A 19,591-nucleotide genomic window follows, 5' to 3' on the forward strand; every position below is an offset into this window, starting at 1 on the left:
AATTGCCAGGTTCGAAAAAACATTGGGTTAGATGATCTCTGAAGTCATTCTAACCTTAAGATATAGATACCAGGATATATCATCCCTAAACTTAAAATGTGCATACTTTTGAAATGCAATATATTTTAAAAATTGTAATAAAATATTACTTTAAGAATGAGATTTCAAATGAGCTGTTTAGTTCACTGTGCAGTGGTTAGAATGCAGTACTGCGGGCTACTTCTACTGCCTGCCTGCAATTTGTCAATTCAAATCTCATAAGGCTCAAGGTTAACTCAGCTTTCCATCCTTCCCAGATGGGTAAGATAAAGAACCAAATTGTTAGAGGTAATATGCTTGCCCTGTAAACCCCTTAGAGAGGGCTGTAAAGCACTGTAAAGCAATATATAAGTCTAAGTGCTATTGCTATTGTTAGTTGTGTCCTTCCTAGGCAATACAGTGGAAGCTGGATAATTGCCAGTTTATCAAAGATTGCAGCAGCCAGTAAAGGTGCACCTTTCATGATAAGTATAAATCTCATCACTGTTGTGAAATATCATTTATGTTTTCCCTTATAAAGCTATGCAGCTATAATAGAAATGTCCTCAGATAGTGGAACACATCTTACCAATTTAGAACATAATGGGTATTGACTTCAGGCCCAGAATTATATACATTGAGAAAAATTGTGGCCTTTTCAGCAAGAAGTGACAATTGCTGCTATAGCCATTATCCATTGGTGAGAGATTGTCTTCAACTTCCATTACTGCCTTCCAGCAAGGAATCCTGGGTTATCTTTTCAAAGGTGTTGCCCTCTTCTCCTTATGACATAGTTTTGGGCCTTTTCTAAAGACATCATGTCCCCTTCACTCTTGCAGAAGGAATGTCGGAACTGGAAAAAACTTTTCTTAGATTTTCTGCATATGGAGAAACAGCTACGCACCGGAACACTATGTCTCAGAAGAACTTCCTCAAGATGTTGAAGGAATGTGGTGTGATGGATGGAAAAGTCGTGACCAGCACTGATGTGCTCATTGCCTTCAATGAAGTCAAGTAAGCTTGGAAGGATAGTGTCAGGAATATGGCAAACAAGCTTGCAGGGACTATTGAAAACACTAAGATTACTAATTGTTCACAGCAGACTCTGTTTAGCTCCCAAATGCTGTTTTCTGCACTCACAAACAGAGGTGGGTTGCTAATTTTTTTACTACTGTTTCGGGCATGTTCTCATGCGCACTTGCGCATGTGCGTAACACTTTTGTGCATGCACAGAAGCATCCAGGTGGGTGGACGGAGTCTCCTGCTGCCGCTACTGAACCAGCAGCAGCCCACCACTGCCCACAAACCATACTAAGATGATGTCCTGCCTGCATTTGCCAAAATCTTTTTGTGTCACGAACCTCTCTGGAAATCTTATGGAAAATACAGAGTCCTCAGAAAGATGTATTCAAATGTGTAAAATAAAATGCATGGATAGAAATTATAAGGAAACAAATTGTATTCCAAATAGTTAATCAAAGTATTTTTTTAATTAACATCAGTAATATAATAGTAACATGTTTCTTCAATACAAGACAATACCACTTTGTAGAGTCTAAACTGTGAGATTTATTGAAGCCAAATATTTTTGGAGTCTAGAGACCGTACTTTACTGTGTTGCTTACTTGAAAAACTAAATTTCAGTTATGGATAGTGAAAATATAGTTGAAACCCTTTTCCCATCCAGGTTCACAGACCTCTAGAAACTGTATTTATCCATGAGATTAAAGCCTTAATCTTAGAGGCTTATGTGATTTCAGCCATCTGTGATTTACAGCATTGGTGCACAATGTTTGAAGGGGCATAAGTATAATTCAGTTCTTAAGTTTCCAAGAAGGAACAAAGATAAATTTTTCATTCTCTTTTTACTTTGTTTTTAGGGATTTAGGTAGCAAAAGGAACGAGACTTGTAGAGTGCTAATCACCCCCATTTTCAGTCTTGAAATGCCCCAATCCCAGAATGCGTTGCATTTTAGACTGACTTCAGCCATTTTTCAAAGTTTTGGCAGCTTTAAGGATGGGTATGAGAGTTGCAGGCAAGAATAGGTTGCTTACCGTTGCATCACAGCTTAGGGGAAAATGAAAATCCACTAACATATGGTTAATTGATTTCCCCCTCTGTCTCCTGCAGGTTTAAGGGGGCCAATCACATTAACTATATTGAGTTTTTGCAAGCTATTAAATTGCTGAGCAGAAAGTACTTTGAGGAACGATCTCCTGAGGAAGCTCTGCAGGCCATATTGAAGCTAATCGAGGGGAAAAAGCCATCCAACCTGGAAGAATGAGCAAGTAAAGGTTTCTTTGCATCGAGAAAGACAGCCTGATTTCAAAACTCTATACATTTGAATTACTTGAGTAAAAAGATGTAGTTTTTTTTTCCAATGAGTATATCGGAAATAAGTAAGGAATGGGGTGCAAGGAACAGAATTCAGTATCTTGCGAATCTAAGTTTTCTTTTCAAAGAAAGAAATGTTTTTAGTCTCTTCGTTTGCAAAGATATATTTGAAAACAGGAATGTAGTAAAATGTCAGAAACCATATAAATGAAGATTTCCAGTGAGGGAATCGTGTCCTTCGTTGTAGGCAAAATAAATTGTGAAAACAAAATACAAATAAACATTTTCTTTGTATAAAGTACACAAATTGGTGTGCTACCAAATTTACCTATTAATAGAAAATTGGGAGAGCTGCAATCCGAAATTACAGCAGATTGGCCTGGAATGAATCTGGATTTGATTTTGAATTAAGTTTTAGGTCTAACCCATATGTAAAATTTTCAAGTGCATTTGTTGTAATTCTATGGTAAACTGAGGAACACAGGCAATAGCAATAGCAATAGCAGTTCGACTTATATACCGCTTCATAGGGCTTTCAGCCCTCTCTAAGCGGTTTACAGAGTCAGCATATTGCCCCCAACAACAATCTGGGTCCTCATTTCACCCACCTCGGAAGGATGGAAGGCTGAGTCAACCTTGAGCCGGTGAGATTTGAACCGCTGAACTGCAGATAACAGTCAGCTGAAGTGGCCTGTAGTACTGCACTCTAACCACTGCGCCACCTCGGCTCAAATACGTTCCCATGAGAAAAATTTGCACACGTGGCAGTGAGACTGGAGAAGATAGTTGAACATATAGGCATCTAGCATAAAGTGACAGCTACTCTACATTGCAACACCCAACAATGCCAAAAACTGTACAAATCCCCAGATGTTAGGTAGAACTTGTAGCATCTTTGGAGAACCGCCCTTTATCCTTGGATGGGGAAGCCTATGAAACACTTTTCCTCTGGTATTCTGTGTTCAGTGTAGGTGGTGTTTAGGATCACCCATCCAGGTCACTGAACTGGGCCACCTTGGCCCAACCAAGCTAACTGTACTCTGAAGAGCTGCTTTAAGCCAGAACAAACCAATAGAGAAATTCATGCTGGGAGATCATTGCAATTAATCTTGGAATGATCCATAACCAAACAGAGCATGCTATTTTTGCATGATTAGCATTCTTACAGCAGATTTCGGTACCCACAAACACAATATCACAACAGCCTTCAACACTGACCAAAAAATAGCCAACATCTTAAGAAACCCCAAAGACAAAATCTAGCTAGAAAACCAAGGAGTCTACGAAATATCATGCAAAATCTGCCCTGCAACATACATAGGACAAACAAACGGGGGAAATAAATGCACGCATCACAGAACACAAGAACGCAGTAAGAAAAAAAAAGGAAAAAACTTCCTCCCTTTTCCAGCACCTTAAAGCTACAGGAGGAGCCGCATCGCTATATTACAACGTGCTGTCTCGGAGTATCAATACTCCGAGACCGCCATTGACACTTTTGCCGCTGGAGGGTCCCGTAGTGATGGTGATCAGGAAGACAAACCATTGCTGGTCTCAGGGATATCGCAAAATCCCTGATAGACCCAAGGGAAGTGCTTCAAGCCAGCAGTAAACAGGCAGCCCCTAGGCTGATGAAATCGGGACGCTCCGGAAGGAAGGAAGGAAGTGAAAAGAGAAAGTGAGTCCATCTAGTGAGGTATTTTTTCTATTTTGCTAAAGACTGCCCAAAGAAATGTTTCTTTAAAGCCAAATTAGATCCTTAAACAAAAGAACTGAGTGGTGAAAATAATCCTAATTGGATCGCTGTGGAAAGGTTTTTTTTGTAACTATTTTTTGTGAATTGACGTGCTCGTAATGTTTTTCATCTCTCCTTTTAATGTGAACGGATTAATTTTTTTTCTTCTGCTTCTTGCTTTATTTTTTGACTTCTGGATTAAAACCTTCCTTTTTATTTTAACAATTCTTCCTACTACTTGTTATTAAACCACACTAAAAGAAATCTAAAGAACTTTGTTCCCTATAGGTGAAAATTAACTGCCACTCGAGGTCAGAGGCTGGAGTTTTTGAAACAACGTATCTCTTTTCTTTCCTTATTTGACTTCACTAACTTTGTAGCTGAAGGATTTGCAACTTGCAGAACTTTACAGAAACTGATAAAGAACCAAAGGCACGAATTGTTTTCACAGGTGCCTCTGAGAATTATTTTGGCAGGGAAAGAAAGAAGAAGGGGGAAAAACAGAACTCTTCCCCTTTGAAAAGCATAAAAGAACTTGTGTTCAAGTCAATTTAAAATAAAAAATAAGAGAGGCCTGGAAGGCTAGAGTGGCAGTCACTATTAGTTTTTTTTTTTCTTTCTTTCTTTCTTTCTTTCTTTCTTTCTTTCTTTCTTTCTTTCTTTCTTCTTTCTTTCTTTCTTTCTTTCTCTCTCTCTCTGTGTGTGTGTGTGTGTGTGTGTGTGTGTGTGTGTGTGTGTGTGTGTGTGTGTCTTTTCTTTCTTTCTTCTGTTTTGGAAACATGGATCAATACTTAGATGAGGAAACCGTAAAATTCCAAAATATCTTGGCTGGAATTCAAAATATTGGAAGGATATGGGAGAATTGAAAAGAAGTTGGAAAGACTAGTCTTCCTCACAGCAAAAGAGGATGAGGAATTAAAGGGGATTATGTGGTTGTGTCTTTAAATATGATTTGAGGTAAAAGCATGTTCAAATAATCGTAGTCAAATGAGAATTGTGGTACATTGATAGTAAGTGTCAGCTTCTGCTTTGCTGCTGCTTCAGCTGCCATGAAACGGGAGGGGGGGCGTGTATGTGGGAGGGTTTTAATTGATGTGCTGGAGGTCTGCTGCAGGAATGTTCTAGGATGTTCCAGTCGTTGGGGTTTACGCATGCGTACGTGTTTCCCGCCTGCATCAACGGCCTTCACATTCCATCTTGGCCTGTCTTTTTGAAGTTATCTCACACCTGACATTTGAAGGACTTATGATTGGACTGGAGCTTTGATCCTAAGGGGGGGAACGGGCTTTGCCATATATCAATTGCTTTCGCGCCATATTATTCAGATCTTGCTTCACTACTGCTCGCTTACCATTTATAATTAGTAAAAGTACTTTGGATTTCCAACCCATGGAGTCTCTTGGTCTTCTTTCCTAATTATGGAATGGAGTGGGGCGTGACAAGAAGCAAGATCTGAATAATATCCCTTTCCAGGAGATTTACGTCTACCGAGAAGGGACATAATGTCTTCTCCGACCAGAGAAGAGGAAGGCGCCATGGGAGGGACGGATTCCAGTGAACTGGGACCTACCGACCTTTCTTTACACCAGCCCAGCCCGTCTGACCGACCTCTGCACGAAGATTTATTTCAACTACAAATTTCCAATCAGCCTGAGCCTTCCCCCCTACCCCGTTGGTCAACTTCAGTGGGGCAAAGAGAAATAGAGACAAGCTGGAATGCTGGACTCACCCAGAGACCACCTCAACAAACTTCGCTGGAGCCAGGGGCCGTGAGGAAACCTCAGGCGGGTGATTTCCCTGACTATTGGAGCCAAAGAGGCGATGAAGCTGAATGGAGAAATTATCAACACCAGGGCCCCGTGAGAAAACCACAGTGGAGTGAGTTACCTGATTATTGGGGTCAAACATTTTTGGAGGACAGGAGGGGGGAGGAGGAAAGAGACTGGAGAAGTTGGCAACGTCACCCACGCCAAGATTCTCCCCCACCCCCCCCTCGGCCTGTATCACCCCCTGCGGCTAGAGGTTTTGCTGATCAAAGGGGACCTCCCCCCCAGGCCCCCCCTCGACGACATCGGATGGCTAAAATTCCTCCCTTGCCTGTGCGTTTTAATGGTGCTTCAGCCACCCTTCCCTCCTTTCTTATGCAAGTCTTTAACTACATGGAAATATATGGGCGGGACTTTGAATCTGACACTTTAAGGGTCAGAATGGTCCTTTTATCTTTGGATGGTGAAGCGGCTACGTGGTCAACGGCTTTGCATATGTCTGGTTCTCCCCTCTTGGGGAATTTCAACCGTTTTATGGCGGCTTTCCGCCAGCGTTTTGATGACCCGTTAACTGAGAAGCGGAACAAATTAAAGTTTTTAACCTTTGACCAAGACGATAGACCAGTCGCCCAATACATCCAGGAATTTCAATGTCTGTCTCAGTACATGAGAGGCTGGGGGGAGGACGCACTTCTGGACAGATTTGCTGAAGGCTTAAACGCTGACATTTATCAACAATGTGTCAATCGTAACCTGCCGAGGCGTTTAATCACTTGGTTTGAACATGCTGCTGACGCTGAGCTTGACTTAATTCGTCTGCGTTATGCCACTGAAGAAAAAAGGAAGCGAAAAGAAAGGGCTGCCAAGTCCCTCCCCCCTCCTACTACTCAAGCGCTTTCCAAACGCCGAGGCGACGCGAGGGAGCCCCCTTCTGGCTCCTCCCGACCTTTAACATGTTTTCGCTGTGGGAAGCTTGGGCACACCGCCCCCCTCTGTCGGGCGAAATCACCCCTCTCTGCCCAACCCCCTCCCAGACGTGAGGAGAAACCTGCCAGAGGCTCTGAAAAGAAAAAGAGGGAAACGGCTTTCGCTGGGGAAACCAACCCCCCTCCTCTTCCCCAACCTTTGAAGGATGACGCGGATGCTAACTCCTCTTCTTCTGATGACTCAGATGACGACACTTCACCTCACTGGGTGAGTTCAAACAAGGGGCCCCTTCTACTCCCTATTGAATTAAAAGTTCCTCCTGAGGGGACACCTGCCACCCTCCTAGCATTACTGGATTCCGGCTGTTCCCGGTCCATGATCAACCCAGCCATGGTTGAGAAATTAGGCCTCAAATTGCGCACTTTGAAAACCCCTATTGTTTTTTGCCAGATAGACGGATCGGTTGCGGGGGGGGGGCCCGCCCATTTTTTTACTGAGCCTTTGGAAATGAAAATGGGTACCCACACTGAATTAATCTCTTTTGTGGTCGCACCTGGCATGGACAGACCACTTATTTTGGGCATCCCGTGGCTCCGGAAGTGGAACCCTCACATAAATTGGCGGACAGGCCGCTTGCGTATTCGCTCCAAAGTGCCTCCAGTGGGGGAGGGCTCTCCAAACCAACCTGACGTCACTAACGTTCCTGAAGTAGCCGCTAGGGGGCAGGAGAGGATTGCAGGAGAGGAGAAAATTCCGAAAGAATATTTGGATCTTAAGGAAGTCTTCAGCGAGCAATCTTCGGACATTCTGCCCCCCCACAGGCCTACTGACTGCTCCATTGACATTTTGCCCGGGGTCAAACTCCCAAAACCCCGCATTTACTCCATGTCACCCAGGGAAATGGAGGAGATGCGTTCTTTCATTGACAATAATTTGAAACGTGGTTTCATTGAACCGGCCCGACCCAAGGTGGCGGCCCCTGTGCTGTTTCGTGAGAAGAAAGATGGGTCTCTTCGTTTATGTTGTGACTTTAGGAACCTTAACGCCATATGTTCTCAAAACCTCTACCCACTCCCATTGATGAAGGACTTATTGGCGCAACTGGGGAAGGGCCGCATCTTCACAAAATTGGACCTGCGTGAAGCGTACTATAGGGTTCGCATTAAGGAGGGGGACGAATGGAAGACCGCCTTTAACTGCCCTCTTGGTTGTTTCCAGTTCCGGGTCATGCCTTTTGGCCTACAGGGGGCTCCTGCTGTATTCATGCAGTTTATTAATGAGATCCTGCACGATCATCTCTATAAGGGCGTTATCGTATATCTGGACGATATCCTCATTTATACCCGCTCTCACGACCACCACGTCAATCTGGTGCGCACTGTTTTGAAAAAACTCCGTGCAGCCAACTTGTATGCCAAATTGTCTAAGTGTGAGTTTCACCAAACTACTATTGACTATCTGGGCTACCGTATCTCCCCTCATGGAGTTGAAATGGACCCTGAGAAGGTAAAGGCCGTCACTGAATGGGACGCTCCCAAAACTCGTAAACAACTGCAACAATTTTTGGGTTTCGCTAATTTCTACCGTCAATTTATTCCCTCTTTTGCCGACATTGCTCTCCCTATTACTAATTTGCTCAAAACTAAAGGCGACCCAAAACCTAAACCCAGTAAGCCTTTGGACTGGACCATGGAATGCCAGGGGGCGTTCGAAAAGCTTAAACGCCTTTTTGCCGCTGAACCAGTTCTTAAACATCCTGACCTCAACCAACCCTTCGTTGTCCAAGCTGATGCCAGTGATGTCGCAGTTGGGGCTGTTCTGCTACAAGCCAATGACCAGGGTACCTTACAGCCTTGCGCGTACACCTCACGTAAACTCACTGACACGGAACGACGCTGGGCGGTCTGGGAGAAAGAGGCGTTTGCAGTTCGTTGGGCCCTCGCTACTTGGCGCCACTTCCTTGAAGGCTCTAAACACCCTTTTGAGGTGTGGACTGACCACAAAAATTTGGAGGCGTTGCGCACGCCTCGCCGTCTCTCCCCAAAGCAGATGCGTTGGGCCCAATATTTTAACCGTTTCAATTTCACTCTGAAGTATATCCCGGGTGGAAAGAATTTCATGGCCGATGCTTTGTCCCGGTTACCTCAGTATAATTGTTCCAAGCTTAGTATCGTCCAACCGCTCTTGGCGGCTCCGGTGCTCACACGTCACCAGACCAAGGCCCAGAAGGACGTGCCTCACGACCTGCTTTCTGACCTCAAAGCAGCTCTCCCTCAAGACGACTGGTTCCTGAACCATCGGGACGAATGCACCATGAGAGACGATCTTCCGTGGATTGGAGCTAAATTATACATCCCCGCTTCCTTACGTCTTGTGGTCCTTCGTCGCGCTCATGACTCCAGGATGGCGGGTCATTTTGGATTCGTGAAAACTTTGCACCTCGTGAAGAGACAATTCTGGTGGCCCTCTTTAAAAAAGGACATTGAACTTTATGTCTCCAGTTGCCCGGTTTGCGCTACCACCAAAAAACCTCCGGGGAAACCACACGGACTTCTACAGTCCGTCGCCCGCCCCATTGCCCCGTGGAAGGAGATTTCTATGGACTTTATTGTGGACCTTCCCGAGAGCCAGGGGCACACGGTTATCTGGGTGGTTACTGATTTGTTCTCCAAGCAAGTTCACTTCGTGCCTTGCCACAAGATTCCTTCCGCCAAGGCCTTGGCTAAGCTCTTCCTTTCCCACATATACCGCTTGCATGGCGTTCCCGACCGTATTATCTCCGATCGTGGAGTCCAATTCACCTCCAAGTTTTGGAAGGAGTTCCTCACGCGTATTGGCTCCGCCCAGGGCCTTAGCTCCGCCTACCATCCTCAGACTAATGGCGGCTGTGAACGTACTAATTCCGTCCTTGAACAATATTTACGTTGTTTCATCAATTATCAACAGGACGATTGGGTGGACTTGTTACCACACGCTGAAGTGGCCTATAACAATTCGGTTCACTCCAGCACTGGGTTCACCCCTTTCAGGGTCGTTTATGGCCATGATTTTGTTCCTATCCCCGAACTACCTACGGCCCGGCCTCAGGTTCCTTCCGTGGCGGACTGGTGTGAACGTCTCAGTCGCCTTTGGCCCCTCACTCGTTCCACCTTGGACGCAGCCCACAAGGCTCATAAGAAGCAGGCTGATAGGAAACGCTCTCAGCCTTATGAGTACCACGTTGGTGATTTAGTGTATTTGTCTACGAAATTCTTGCATACCACACAGAAGTCTAAGAAATTGGGTCCCAAGTATGTTGGCCCTTTCCCGATTTTGAAAGTTATCAATCCTGTTTCGGTTCGTTTGCAATTGCCCAAACATCTTAATCGGATCCATCCGGTATTCCATATCAACCTCATCAAGCCAGTATCAAGCCTCATCTGCGGCCCGCAGATGACCCTCCACCTGCTCCGTTGCTTGTTGATGGGGAACGTCATTTTGAAGTCCGGGACATTCTGGATTCCCGCAGGCACCGCAATCGCATCCAATACCTTGTGGCTTGGAAACATTTTCCCCCCTCCCACACGGAATGGGTTGATAAGTCCCACGTTCGTGCTCCCCGCTTGCTTCGGAAATTTTATGCTGCTTATCCCGACAAGCCTTGACTTTTCTCCTTTCCCTCTCTTGTTTCTTTGTTGTTTGTCTGTTTTCTTCTGTGTTGTCTGTTTTGTTTAATTTTTCTTCCAGGCCTGACAGCCTTTTTCCGGGGGACGGCCGGATGTCAGCTTCTGCTTTGCTGCTGCTTCAGCTGCCATGAAACGGGAGGGGGGGGGCGTGTATGTGGGAGGGTTTTAATTGATGTGCTGGAGGTCTGCTGCAGGAATGTTCTAGGATGTTCCAGTCGTTGGGGTTTACGCATGCGTACGTGTTTCCCGCCTGCATCAACGGCCTTCACATTCCATCTTGGCCTGTCTTTTTGAAGTTATCTCACACCTGACATTTGAAGGACTTATGATTGGACTGGAGCTTTGATCCTAAGGGGGGGGAACGGGCTTTGCCATATATCAATTGCTTTCGCGCCATATTATTCAGATCTTGCTTCACTACTGCTCGCTTACCATTTATAATTAGTAAAAGTACTTTGGATTTCCAACCCATGGAGTCTCTTGGTCTTCTTTCCTAATTATGGAATGGAGTGGGGCGTGACAGTAAGATATAGAAAGATTTTTGACTTAAATTGTATAATCTAATATGAACTATAAGTAATGACTGTGTTGGATGTTGGATGTTTATTCAATTTGTATGCCGCCCTATTCCTGAGAGAAGAAATGGAAGAAATGCACGAAAGTTATCTGTAACCAATTGGCATGCTTTCTACAAGATGTAATGAAGGATGATTCTTTTTTTGTGTTTTTGTTCAATTAAAATAAAAAAATAAAAAAAAGCTACAGGACATGAAATTAATTTTGAAGGAACCAGGTTAATCTCCAAAACTGAACACTTCAACAAGAGAATAATTATGGAAGCTATCAAAATAGAGAAACACCCCCACAACATGAATAAATGTGATGATACCTCCCGTCTACCAGACATCTGGAAACCATCCCTGGTAAACAAATGAGCCCCACCCACCACCCATGCCGTTACAACACAAAACAACAACGGACCCACAGCCAGAACCAATCTACCAATCATGATACAGCCACACATCCAATCAATCCACTTGCTGAAATGGGGCCAGCACTCCCCCCCCCCAAGATTTGTAGAGAGATGGCAGCTCCGATCACGCTTTAAGCCCAAAACACCAGCCTGAAGATGGCGAGTGGGACCTCGCTGAAATGTTGCCAAGACAATCTCAATCTTACATATGTGTGTGTGTGTGTGTGTTGCATTTGTGCTGATAAATAAATAAAGGGAGACTAGTATAGATCTATTTCAAGCTATTTAGCTCTCATCAGCTAGCCATACCCTTATTGGGAATCAAACCTTGGCTGTATTATATATCAGGCCGTTGTATTAGCCACTAAGCCACAGGCTCTCCTCCTTTATCAGCTAAGCCAGAGAAATAGGTATGTATTGTGTCACAACCCCTGGTATGCCCAAATATGGGATTTAGCTCACATCAGCTAGCCTGTGACACAATACATACCTATTTCTCCTGGATACAGGTATGCAGATCCGAATACACCAAAACCTGCATATATATATAATGTATGTATGTATATACATATACTATATATATACTGTATACACACACACATACACACACGTAATACAGAGAAATTACCAAGCCCCTTAACTTTAGGAACCAGTGGCTCTCCAGATATTGGTGTGTTAAAATGCCAGCAGCCTCAGTCAGTTGCTTGGGTCATAGATTGCCTGTTCTTAACCCGATTCCCTATCTTACAGTAGTTGTAGCCTTAGAAACGAGCACACTTGTGGGAGTGAATGGGTTATTTTATTAACATGAGGTTTTGCAAATTTTAAATAGGGCATGAAGCTATGGGCTGCAAAAATCTGGATAACCTATGGAGGGAAGCAAAGAATTAATATTTTTTAAAAATATTTCTGGCATCTAGATATTGTAGGCAAGAATGGTAACAGCAGTTTAAGCCTTTTGTAGCAGTAGGGCTGAGCAGATAAGAATTGCAAGATGCAGATTTTCAGGCTCCTCTCCCACAGGCTGTCTATTTTCCTGCTCCCAGTTAAAACTGCCACCACTTATCCTGGGAATAGTTTTGTCTGGTGTCCACTGACTTAACTCTGGGCAACATGAGTGAAACAACCACTGACATAAACTGGGCTCCTTACTGGCAAGCAAGGAAAGAAGACAAGGGAAATGAAATAAATTATGTTTGCATCCCCTATTTATTTTTCCCCTATTTTTCAGGTTAACTGTCCCAAGCCTCTTATTATAGGCATTAATAAAATAAAATAAACCTGTCAGTGTTCCCGAAGAACCCAACTCCAATTAAAAACTCTGAGATAGGCATTTTCTCAAAGTTCCCTTTTATTAGAGTGCTTATACTGGCACATCTGGGACAACCCAAATCGGAGAATTCTGGGCTTTCCCTCAGTAGACCAAAAGCCCAAACCCAGCTCCTGCACCCATCAGTCCATAACATGGTCCAAACACAATCCATCCCAACTCGAGACATCACTTCAACCACTCCTCCTCCAGGTGCAGGAATATCATGACCTTGACCGAAAAGAAGAATGTTATTATGCCTAATTACATTCCCTCTACTAAGTCCCCTCCTAATTTCCCAAGCACAAGAGTGTGGCAGCGTGGATGCTTCCGGTGTTAATATGGCTTCCAAAGCTGACAAAACCTTTGTAAATAATTATATACACTTATAATTAAAACCCTTCCTTCCATGTTGTATAAATGCAGTCAGTCTTTGTATTTGTGTGTTTAAAATAAAAATTAAAAAAAACTTCCTTCCTTTCCCCCTTCCTCCCTTTGAAAGCACTACACTAAAAGGAATAAGGGTTTATTTTGCATCACTACTAATATTCAAAGAGTTTTACAACTAACATACAGATCTCTCTATAATCTGTCAAAATGCTAAACTAATGGTCATGCAACAATTATGGATGAGATACCTTATTTCCTCATAATGACTTTTCCCCAGCTTCTTCCTAGAAAATGATATGTAGCTTGGATCTGAAATGCCAAGAACATTTGAAGCTAACCAACCTTCTTACCACAGGCCATCTGTAGTTGAAAGGAAATCAGATTACCAAAGTGAGACCAGCCATGATGTCATAGATAACTTGATAAAGTCACAGTTCCCACTGTAAAGTAAACTCCTAAGCCCCTGGTGGTTCAAACTCAAAGCAGGCCTTGTCCTTCCTAGGAGGAACATATTCAAGAAAGAGTAAGGCAGGGGGCCCCAAGGCCATTTAGGTAAGTCCATTTTTGAACCAATCATTGGAAGAAAGTCCTCTATACCTCATTTCACAGCCTTGCTGGCAGGAAGGGATAGATTTAATCTAGCATGTTTAAGGGTCTTGAAGGCATTTTATCTTGGTTACATTTAGACATTCCCTTGAATAGAAAAAGAGTAACACCCATGGATACCAGTCATGAATCCTTAAAGAAAGTCAAGATGTACAAATAATAATAATAATAAAATCAGTCAGTTATGCAAAGGTTTTTGAGAGGATGAAGGAAGTGGGAAAGGGATGGCTATTTTATATGTAAGAGAAAAATGATTTTAGTTATAAATTGTGTTGCTCTGTTTTTTTGAGGAAGGATTTTTTTTGCTTGGTTACATTGGACAATTTTAATGTAAGACTGATGAGATCCAGAATCCAATTGCCATTCCCAAAGTAAGCTCAGAAGGTTTGCTCTATCTTACGGTGTTTTTAAAAGTTTATATATATATATATATATATATATATATATATATATATATATATATATATATATATATATATATATATATATATATATATATATATATATATATATATATATATACCTTTCTTTTATCAGTTCTAAATCTTGCATTTAGATTTAAAAGATGACCCCATATTATCATTGTGAGGAAGGAGAAAAAGTTATATCTGCATTTTCCATATTGTGCATAATTTTTCTATACTGTATAGCTCTGTAAGGTGTCTCCTTTCATGCCAAGCTAAAAAGCTTCAGGCATTGTTGTCTTTCTTCCTATGGAAGTTGTGGTAGACCCTAAATAATTTAGCTGCATTTCTTTCCGCTTTTTTATCACTACACTTTTTTTTTAAGATGTGGCAACCAGAATTGCACACGATGAGACAAATATAGCCCCATCATAAATGATAAAAGGGCTTTATTATATTGCTGATTTATTTTTAGTCTTTCTGCTACCAAACATGGAATTTTGACCCCCTACTTTTTAAAAATGTATCCTCTCCAACTGCATCCCAAATGGCTCAACTTTGCCTAAGTCCCAATACTCTGATCCAGTGTTCCTCAACCTGGCCTGGGGAATACTGGAAGTTGAAGTCCTTGCCAAGTTGAGAAATACTGCTCTGGTTAATGTCATGAGATCCAAATTATTGAAAATAATTGCAAGTCAGACATGACTTTAAGAATCTGGCAGTACTTTTCACTCATGACCAGACCAGAATTCATTTATAAATGGGCAAAACGGAAAAACAAAATTTTGAGTCCTATTTTATATACCAGCACTACTCAGGTGACCCCGAGGACACAGATAAACCTCCAAGTGCTTAAACAACCCCCTAAAAGGATGCAAATGACCAGCTGTCTTCTAGGAATATAAAGACGCTTCTTAGATGAGAAGCAAAACATCTTCAAAGAAAAAACAAAGTCCAATTACTTCTGTATTTGCTCCATTAAAGAGAATCGCTTCTCAAAACCCACTTGCTTCCCTCACATTTCTTTGAAAGCTGTTCCTTAATCAATGGAATGTATTCAATTCCCTCTAGATTCTTCATTGTTGAAGATTTTTGTGTAACGCTAACGCTAACTACTGAATTCCAAATGATAGTTCATGTCATTGTATGTCATAAGCCTAAAATATTCTACATTGAATTGATAATTTTATTTTTGGCTAATAGAACACCTGAATGATTAATGTGCTAACCATTCATGATTAATGATTCAAGATCCCAATGGAACTGGAACCATAAGGGTCTCTAGTTTGGAGCACTTACTTGGCTGTATTTTGTGATATTTTTTCAAGTGTGGAAATCAGGAGTCCAGGCAGTTCAAATGAATATATAGGTTATGCAAATTTAAACTCTCTACTAGAATCTGAACTACTAACAATAAAACCAAATTGGCAGTAGGTAAGAGTCAACAGAATTCAAGGTGAACTAGATTTAGATCTCTTGTGGGCATGCAGAAACTCAAGACTGAAAATGGGTTTGACCCTTCCATGAGGTTCAGTCTGGTCATCTCCTACACACTTTCTATCATTTCAGAACCAGTAATTTATATGTATTTACAGCTATATATGAGCATAATGCATATGGGATCAAATCCTGTAGAATTTTTTGGCTGGGGCTCTCAGAATTTTTCAGAACAGCTGAAAGGCACCAAGTTACCTATCTCAATTACTTTCCTCCTATCCAGGAGATCTATCTTATGAAATCCTGATAGTGCCATTTAGCAACTAACTCACCTTCTGGCCTTGCTTTGGCCATGATGGGGTGAACATATGAGCAAGTCCTGCAAGTTCTCTTGCTTCCTCCTTTTGTTTCCTTTTCCCAAGTGTAGAGGATGTCAGAACTGGAAAAAGCCTTCCGCAAATTTGCGGTGTATGGAGACACAGCTGCCACAGGCAATGACATGACAGGCAAGAACTTCTCCAAGATGTTGAAGGAATGTGGTGTAATGGATGGCAAAGCAGTGACCAGCACTGATGTGGACATTGTCTTCAATAAAGTCAAGTGAGCTGAAGGGTTGATGTGTGTATATATTTGTGGACAGGCATCCAACCACGACGCTAATGTGTAAATAATGATTACTGCCACATTGCTCTTGTTTTTAAATTGTGAGCCAGATAATTTTGTTTCAGTCAAGGCATATTTTCATGTCTCTTCACTGTCAGAGATGCCTTGGTAGCCATTTCTTAAGGACATGTCCACAATGCAGGGTCTGTTCCTCACCCCCAGCCTATAGTTGAGGCCACGTAAATTCATTTATTTGATCCAATATTAAAGTGATACGTACCTCTTTTCCCCATATAAACCTTCATAAATATACAATCTAGGTGGCTTTAAAATGACCAGGGTGTGTGTGTGACATGAAGGTAACTAGGATCTTGCCAATATGAATTGGGAGAAGCCATGTTTGTAATCATAAAAAGCTGAAGGCAGATCTACTCAGGAAGCAAAATAATGCAAGATAATGTGGTATCCCGATTCAATAGAATTGTGTAGAAGTATAATGGTATGTGGGAATGACCTTGGGATACAAGAGGAAGGCCCACAACCTAGGCAAAAGGGTAATAAGGCAGGTGAGCGGTTTGTAGGTGGGGGGGAAATGCATGAGAAGCATTTTGAATGGGAATGTCCCTTGTTTTCTGGAGACTAAAAAAAGAAGGGAGAATAGAATAGAATAACAGAGTTGAAAGGGATCTTTGAGGTCTTCTAGTCCAGCCCCCTGCTTAGGCAGGAAACCCTATACCATTTCAGACAAATGGTTATCCAATATCTTCTTAAAAACTTCCAATGTTGGAGCATTTACAACTTCTGGAGGCAGGTTGTTCCATTGATTAATTGTTCTAACTATCAGAAAATTTCTCCTTAGTTCTAGATTGCTTCTCTCCTTGATTAGTTCCCATCCATTGCTTCTTGTCCTGTCCTCAGGTGCTTTAGCTTGACTCCCTCTTCTTTGTGGCACCCCCTGAGATATTGGAACACTGCTATCATGTCATCAAACTAGTCATACCCAATTTCAGCAATGTTCTTTATATGTTTTATCCTCCAGTCCCCTAATTATCTTTGTTGCTCTTCTCTGCACTTTCTAGAGTCTCAACATCTTTTTTTACATCGTGGTGTCCAAAATTAGATGCAGTAATCCAAGTGTGGCCTTACCAAGGCCTTATAAAGTGGTATTAACACTTCACCTGATCTTGATTCTATCCCTCTGTTTATGCAGCCTAGAACTGTGTTGGCTTGTTTGGCTGTTGCTGCACACTGCTGGCTCATATTTAAATGATTGTCCACTAGGACTCCAAGATCCCTCTCACAGTTACTACTATTGAGCCAGGTACCATATACCTGTGGATTTTGTTTTTCTTGCCTAAATGGAGAACCTTACTTTTTTCAAATGATTTCATTTTTGCAAGATTGTGTTAATGTAACCTTACAATAATTTAGGATCAGTTCATCCCTGTACATCTTGTCTGGATTACATCACAAATCTGACACCAATTTTCCAAGACTAAGTATTTCATCGTCCTTTCTTTGTTTAGTCTCTTTTATTTAGGTTGCAGATCTTCCTCCTGTCTTCCAAGGTCATTTTAACCATTACAGGAAGGTATCACTGTCCTCCTTTAACTGGCTGCTTAAAAAGAACATGCAAATAGAAACCTACTGTAAAGAATGTTACAGAAAAGTAACATCAGAACTAGAAATTACTTTCCTGGCATGCCATCTTCTGTTTGTAAATAATTCTGCCCCCCCACTATGTTTTATTAATTGGACAATTATCCTCCCCCATTATGTTTGATTAATAGCATAATTGTCTTGAAATGATTGTTTATAATACTATCTTCTTTGTAAATTCTTGGATGCCTTGTTCACGGTTTGTCTTGTACTGAGGGTCAGAGTTGATGTGTTGGTGTATTCCCAGGGCTAAGACTGCTCGCAACATCACATATTCAGAGTTCCAAGAAGCAATAAGAGAGCTGAGTGTTAAACGCTTCAAAGGAAAGTCCGCAGAGGAGGCTTTGCAGGCCACTCACCAGTTGATGGAGGGCAAAGAACCAGGCAATGTAGGAGCGACGGTGAGTGAAGAGCTCCCCATACGTGAGGGATGCAGCCAATCAATGATGGTGCCAGGGATACCTGAGCAAGACATATTCAGATACATTACATTCTTTAACTGTAATCCCTCTACCCAATTTGTTTTTGTTTATTATTTAATTTAATTTATATGGCTGCCCATCATGCCCTGCTGATTTCTCCCCGTATTTCTTGCTCTTCCTTTCTTCCCACTGTAATCACTTTCCTGACCAACTTGCTTTCAAAGGTTGTGGTGCTCCATCATTTATTGAAGGCTTTTAAGAAGAGACTGGTCAGCCACTTGTCTGGAATGGTATAGGGTCTCCTGCTTGAGTAGAGGGTTGATCTAGAAGAAGTCCAAAGTCTCTTCCAACTCTGTTATTCTCTTATTTCTTCTTCTAATTCTTTTTGATGACTAAGCTACTGATCATATCATATAGCTGCAGGGAAGGCCTCTTATAGATTGCAAGCTTGTGATCATCGTTAGTAACATTGCTATAGCCAATTATTTGTGGCTCACCAAACAGCATTGAAACAAAACCAGTGAATTCTTTTTTGGAAAAATTTCACATGATACTCAGAAGAAACCACATTACCTCTCATCCAGGACATGTCACTGATTTTACTCTGCACCTTCAGCTATTACTGAAGTGACAAGAAACCACATTCTATCCTCTCTCCCTCCCCTTTCCCTCCTATGTCCCCCCCCTCCAGAAAAGCACAGTGTTAGGAACAGTTAACATGCTGGCAGAACCCCTAAAAAAGCCCATAATCTAGAATGATTCACCCAATATGGGTCTTCTTGGCGTGAATAAAGCCCACACATCCCATTTGTTGCTTCTCCCTCTAGTTCGTTTGTACTGGCCTGTGAATTTCCCATGTGTTAGAATCAGCTTAACTTCAGCTCATCTTCCCTTCCCCAAACCCCATCAACAGTCGGCAGCTGACACTTTGCAAAATTGTCTTGCAGAAAACTGTTGCAGCTGGTGCAGTAGACAGACTGACGGACACCAGCAAATACACGGGTTCTCACAAGGAACGCTTTGATGAAAGTGGCAAAGGCAAAGGGATTGCTGGGCGTGCAGACTTGACTGACAACAGCGGCTATGTTGGGGCTTATAAGGGAGGTGGAACTTATGATAAGACCCACTAAATGAGGAATGGGACCTCCTGCCTGTCCTCCTTGGCCTTGGAAGGAGATGTCAATAAACACCTGCTCTTAAATTATTGTGTTTAGTGTTTGTGAGACTATAAGTGATTGGTATCTAAATGAGGAAAAGGTTAGAATTGTTCCCTTGTTTTGGAAGATCCTTCATTATCTACCACGTCTTACTCAACAAGGCATAGAAAAAAATATGTCATCAT

At 42.2% G+C, this 19,591-nt stretch overlaps 2 protein-coding genes across 2 annotated transcripts; both read left to right on the forward strand.

Annotated features, from left to right (window-relative positions):
• Positions 1–791: 791 nt before the first annotated feature.
• On the forward strand, positions 792–2,525 carry LOC116520867 (tubulin polymerization-promoting protein family member 2-like). The gene is made up of 2 exons (XM_032235293.1): positions 792–1,032; positions 2,150–2,525. The coding sequence occupies exons 1-2, from the start codon at positions 863–865 to the stop codon at positions 2,301–2,303; spliced, it is 324 nt and encodes a 107-aa protein (XP_032091184.1). The 5' UTR covers positions 792–862; the 3' UTR covers positions 2,304–2,525.
• A 13,470-nt stretch (positions 2,526–15,995) lies between these two features.
• Positions 15,996–19,379, forward strand: LOC116520865 (tubulin polymerization-promoting protein family member 2-like). The gene is made up of 3 exons (XM_032235291.1): positions 15,996–16,165; positions 18,075–18,228; positions 19,197–19,379. Exons 1-3 carry the CDS (start codon positions 15,996–15,998, stop codon positions 19,377–19,379), a joined length of 507 nt encoding a protein of 168 aa, XP_032091182.1.
• The last annotated feature ends 212 nt before the right edge of the window (positions 19,380–19,591 follow it).

The sequence above is a fragment of the Thamnophis elegans genome, chromosome Z, assembly GCF_009769535.1.
Source record: "Thamnophis elegans isolate rThaEle1 chromosome Z, rThaEle1.pri, whole genome shotgun sequence".
NCBI classification, from domain to species: Eukaryota; Metazoa; Chordata; class Lepidosauria; order Squamata; family Colubridae; genus Thamnophis; species Thamnophis elegans.

What these genes read in the sequence shown, in the direction of transcription:
- LOC116520867 (XM_032235293.1), top strand. Translation starts at nt 863, where the DNA reads ATGTCGGAACTGGAAAAAACTTTTCTTAGATTTTCTGCATATGGAGAA. An exon ending in ATTGCCTTCAATGAAGTCAA is followed by an intron (nt 1,033 to 2,149) that starts GTAAGCTTGGAA and finishes TGTCTCCTGCAG; the next exon opens with GTTTAAGGGGGCCAATCACA.
- LOC116520865 (XM_032235291.1), top strand. Translation starts at nt 15,996, where the DNA reads ATGTCAGAACTGGAAAAAGCCTTCCGCAAATTTGCGGTGTATGGAGAC. An exon ending in ATTGTCTTCAATAAAGTCAA is followed by an intron (nt 16,166 to 18,074) that starts GTGAGCTGAAGG and finishes GTGTATTCCCAG; the next exon opens with GGCTAAGACTGCTCGCAACA. An exon ending in CAGGCAATGTAGGAGCGACG is followed by an intron (nt 18,229 to 19,196) that starts GTGAGTGAAGAG and finishes ATTGTCTTGCAG; the next exon opens with AAAACTGTTGCAGCTGGTGC.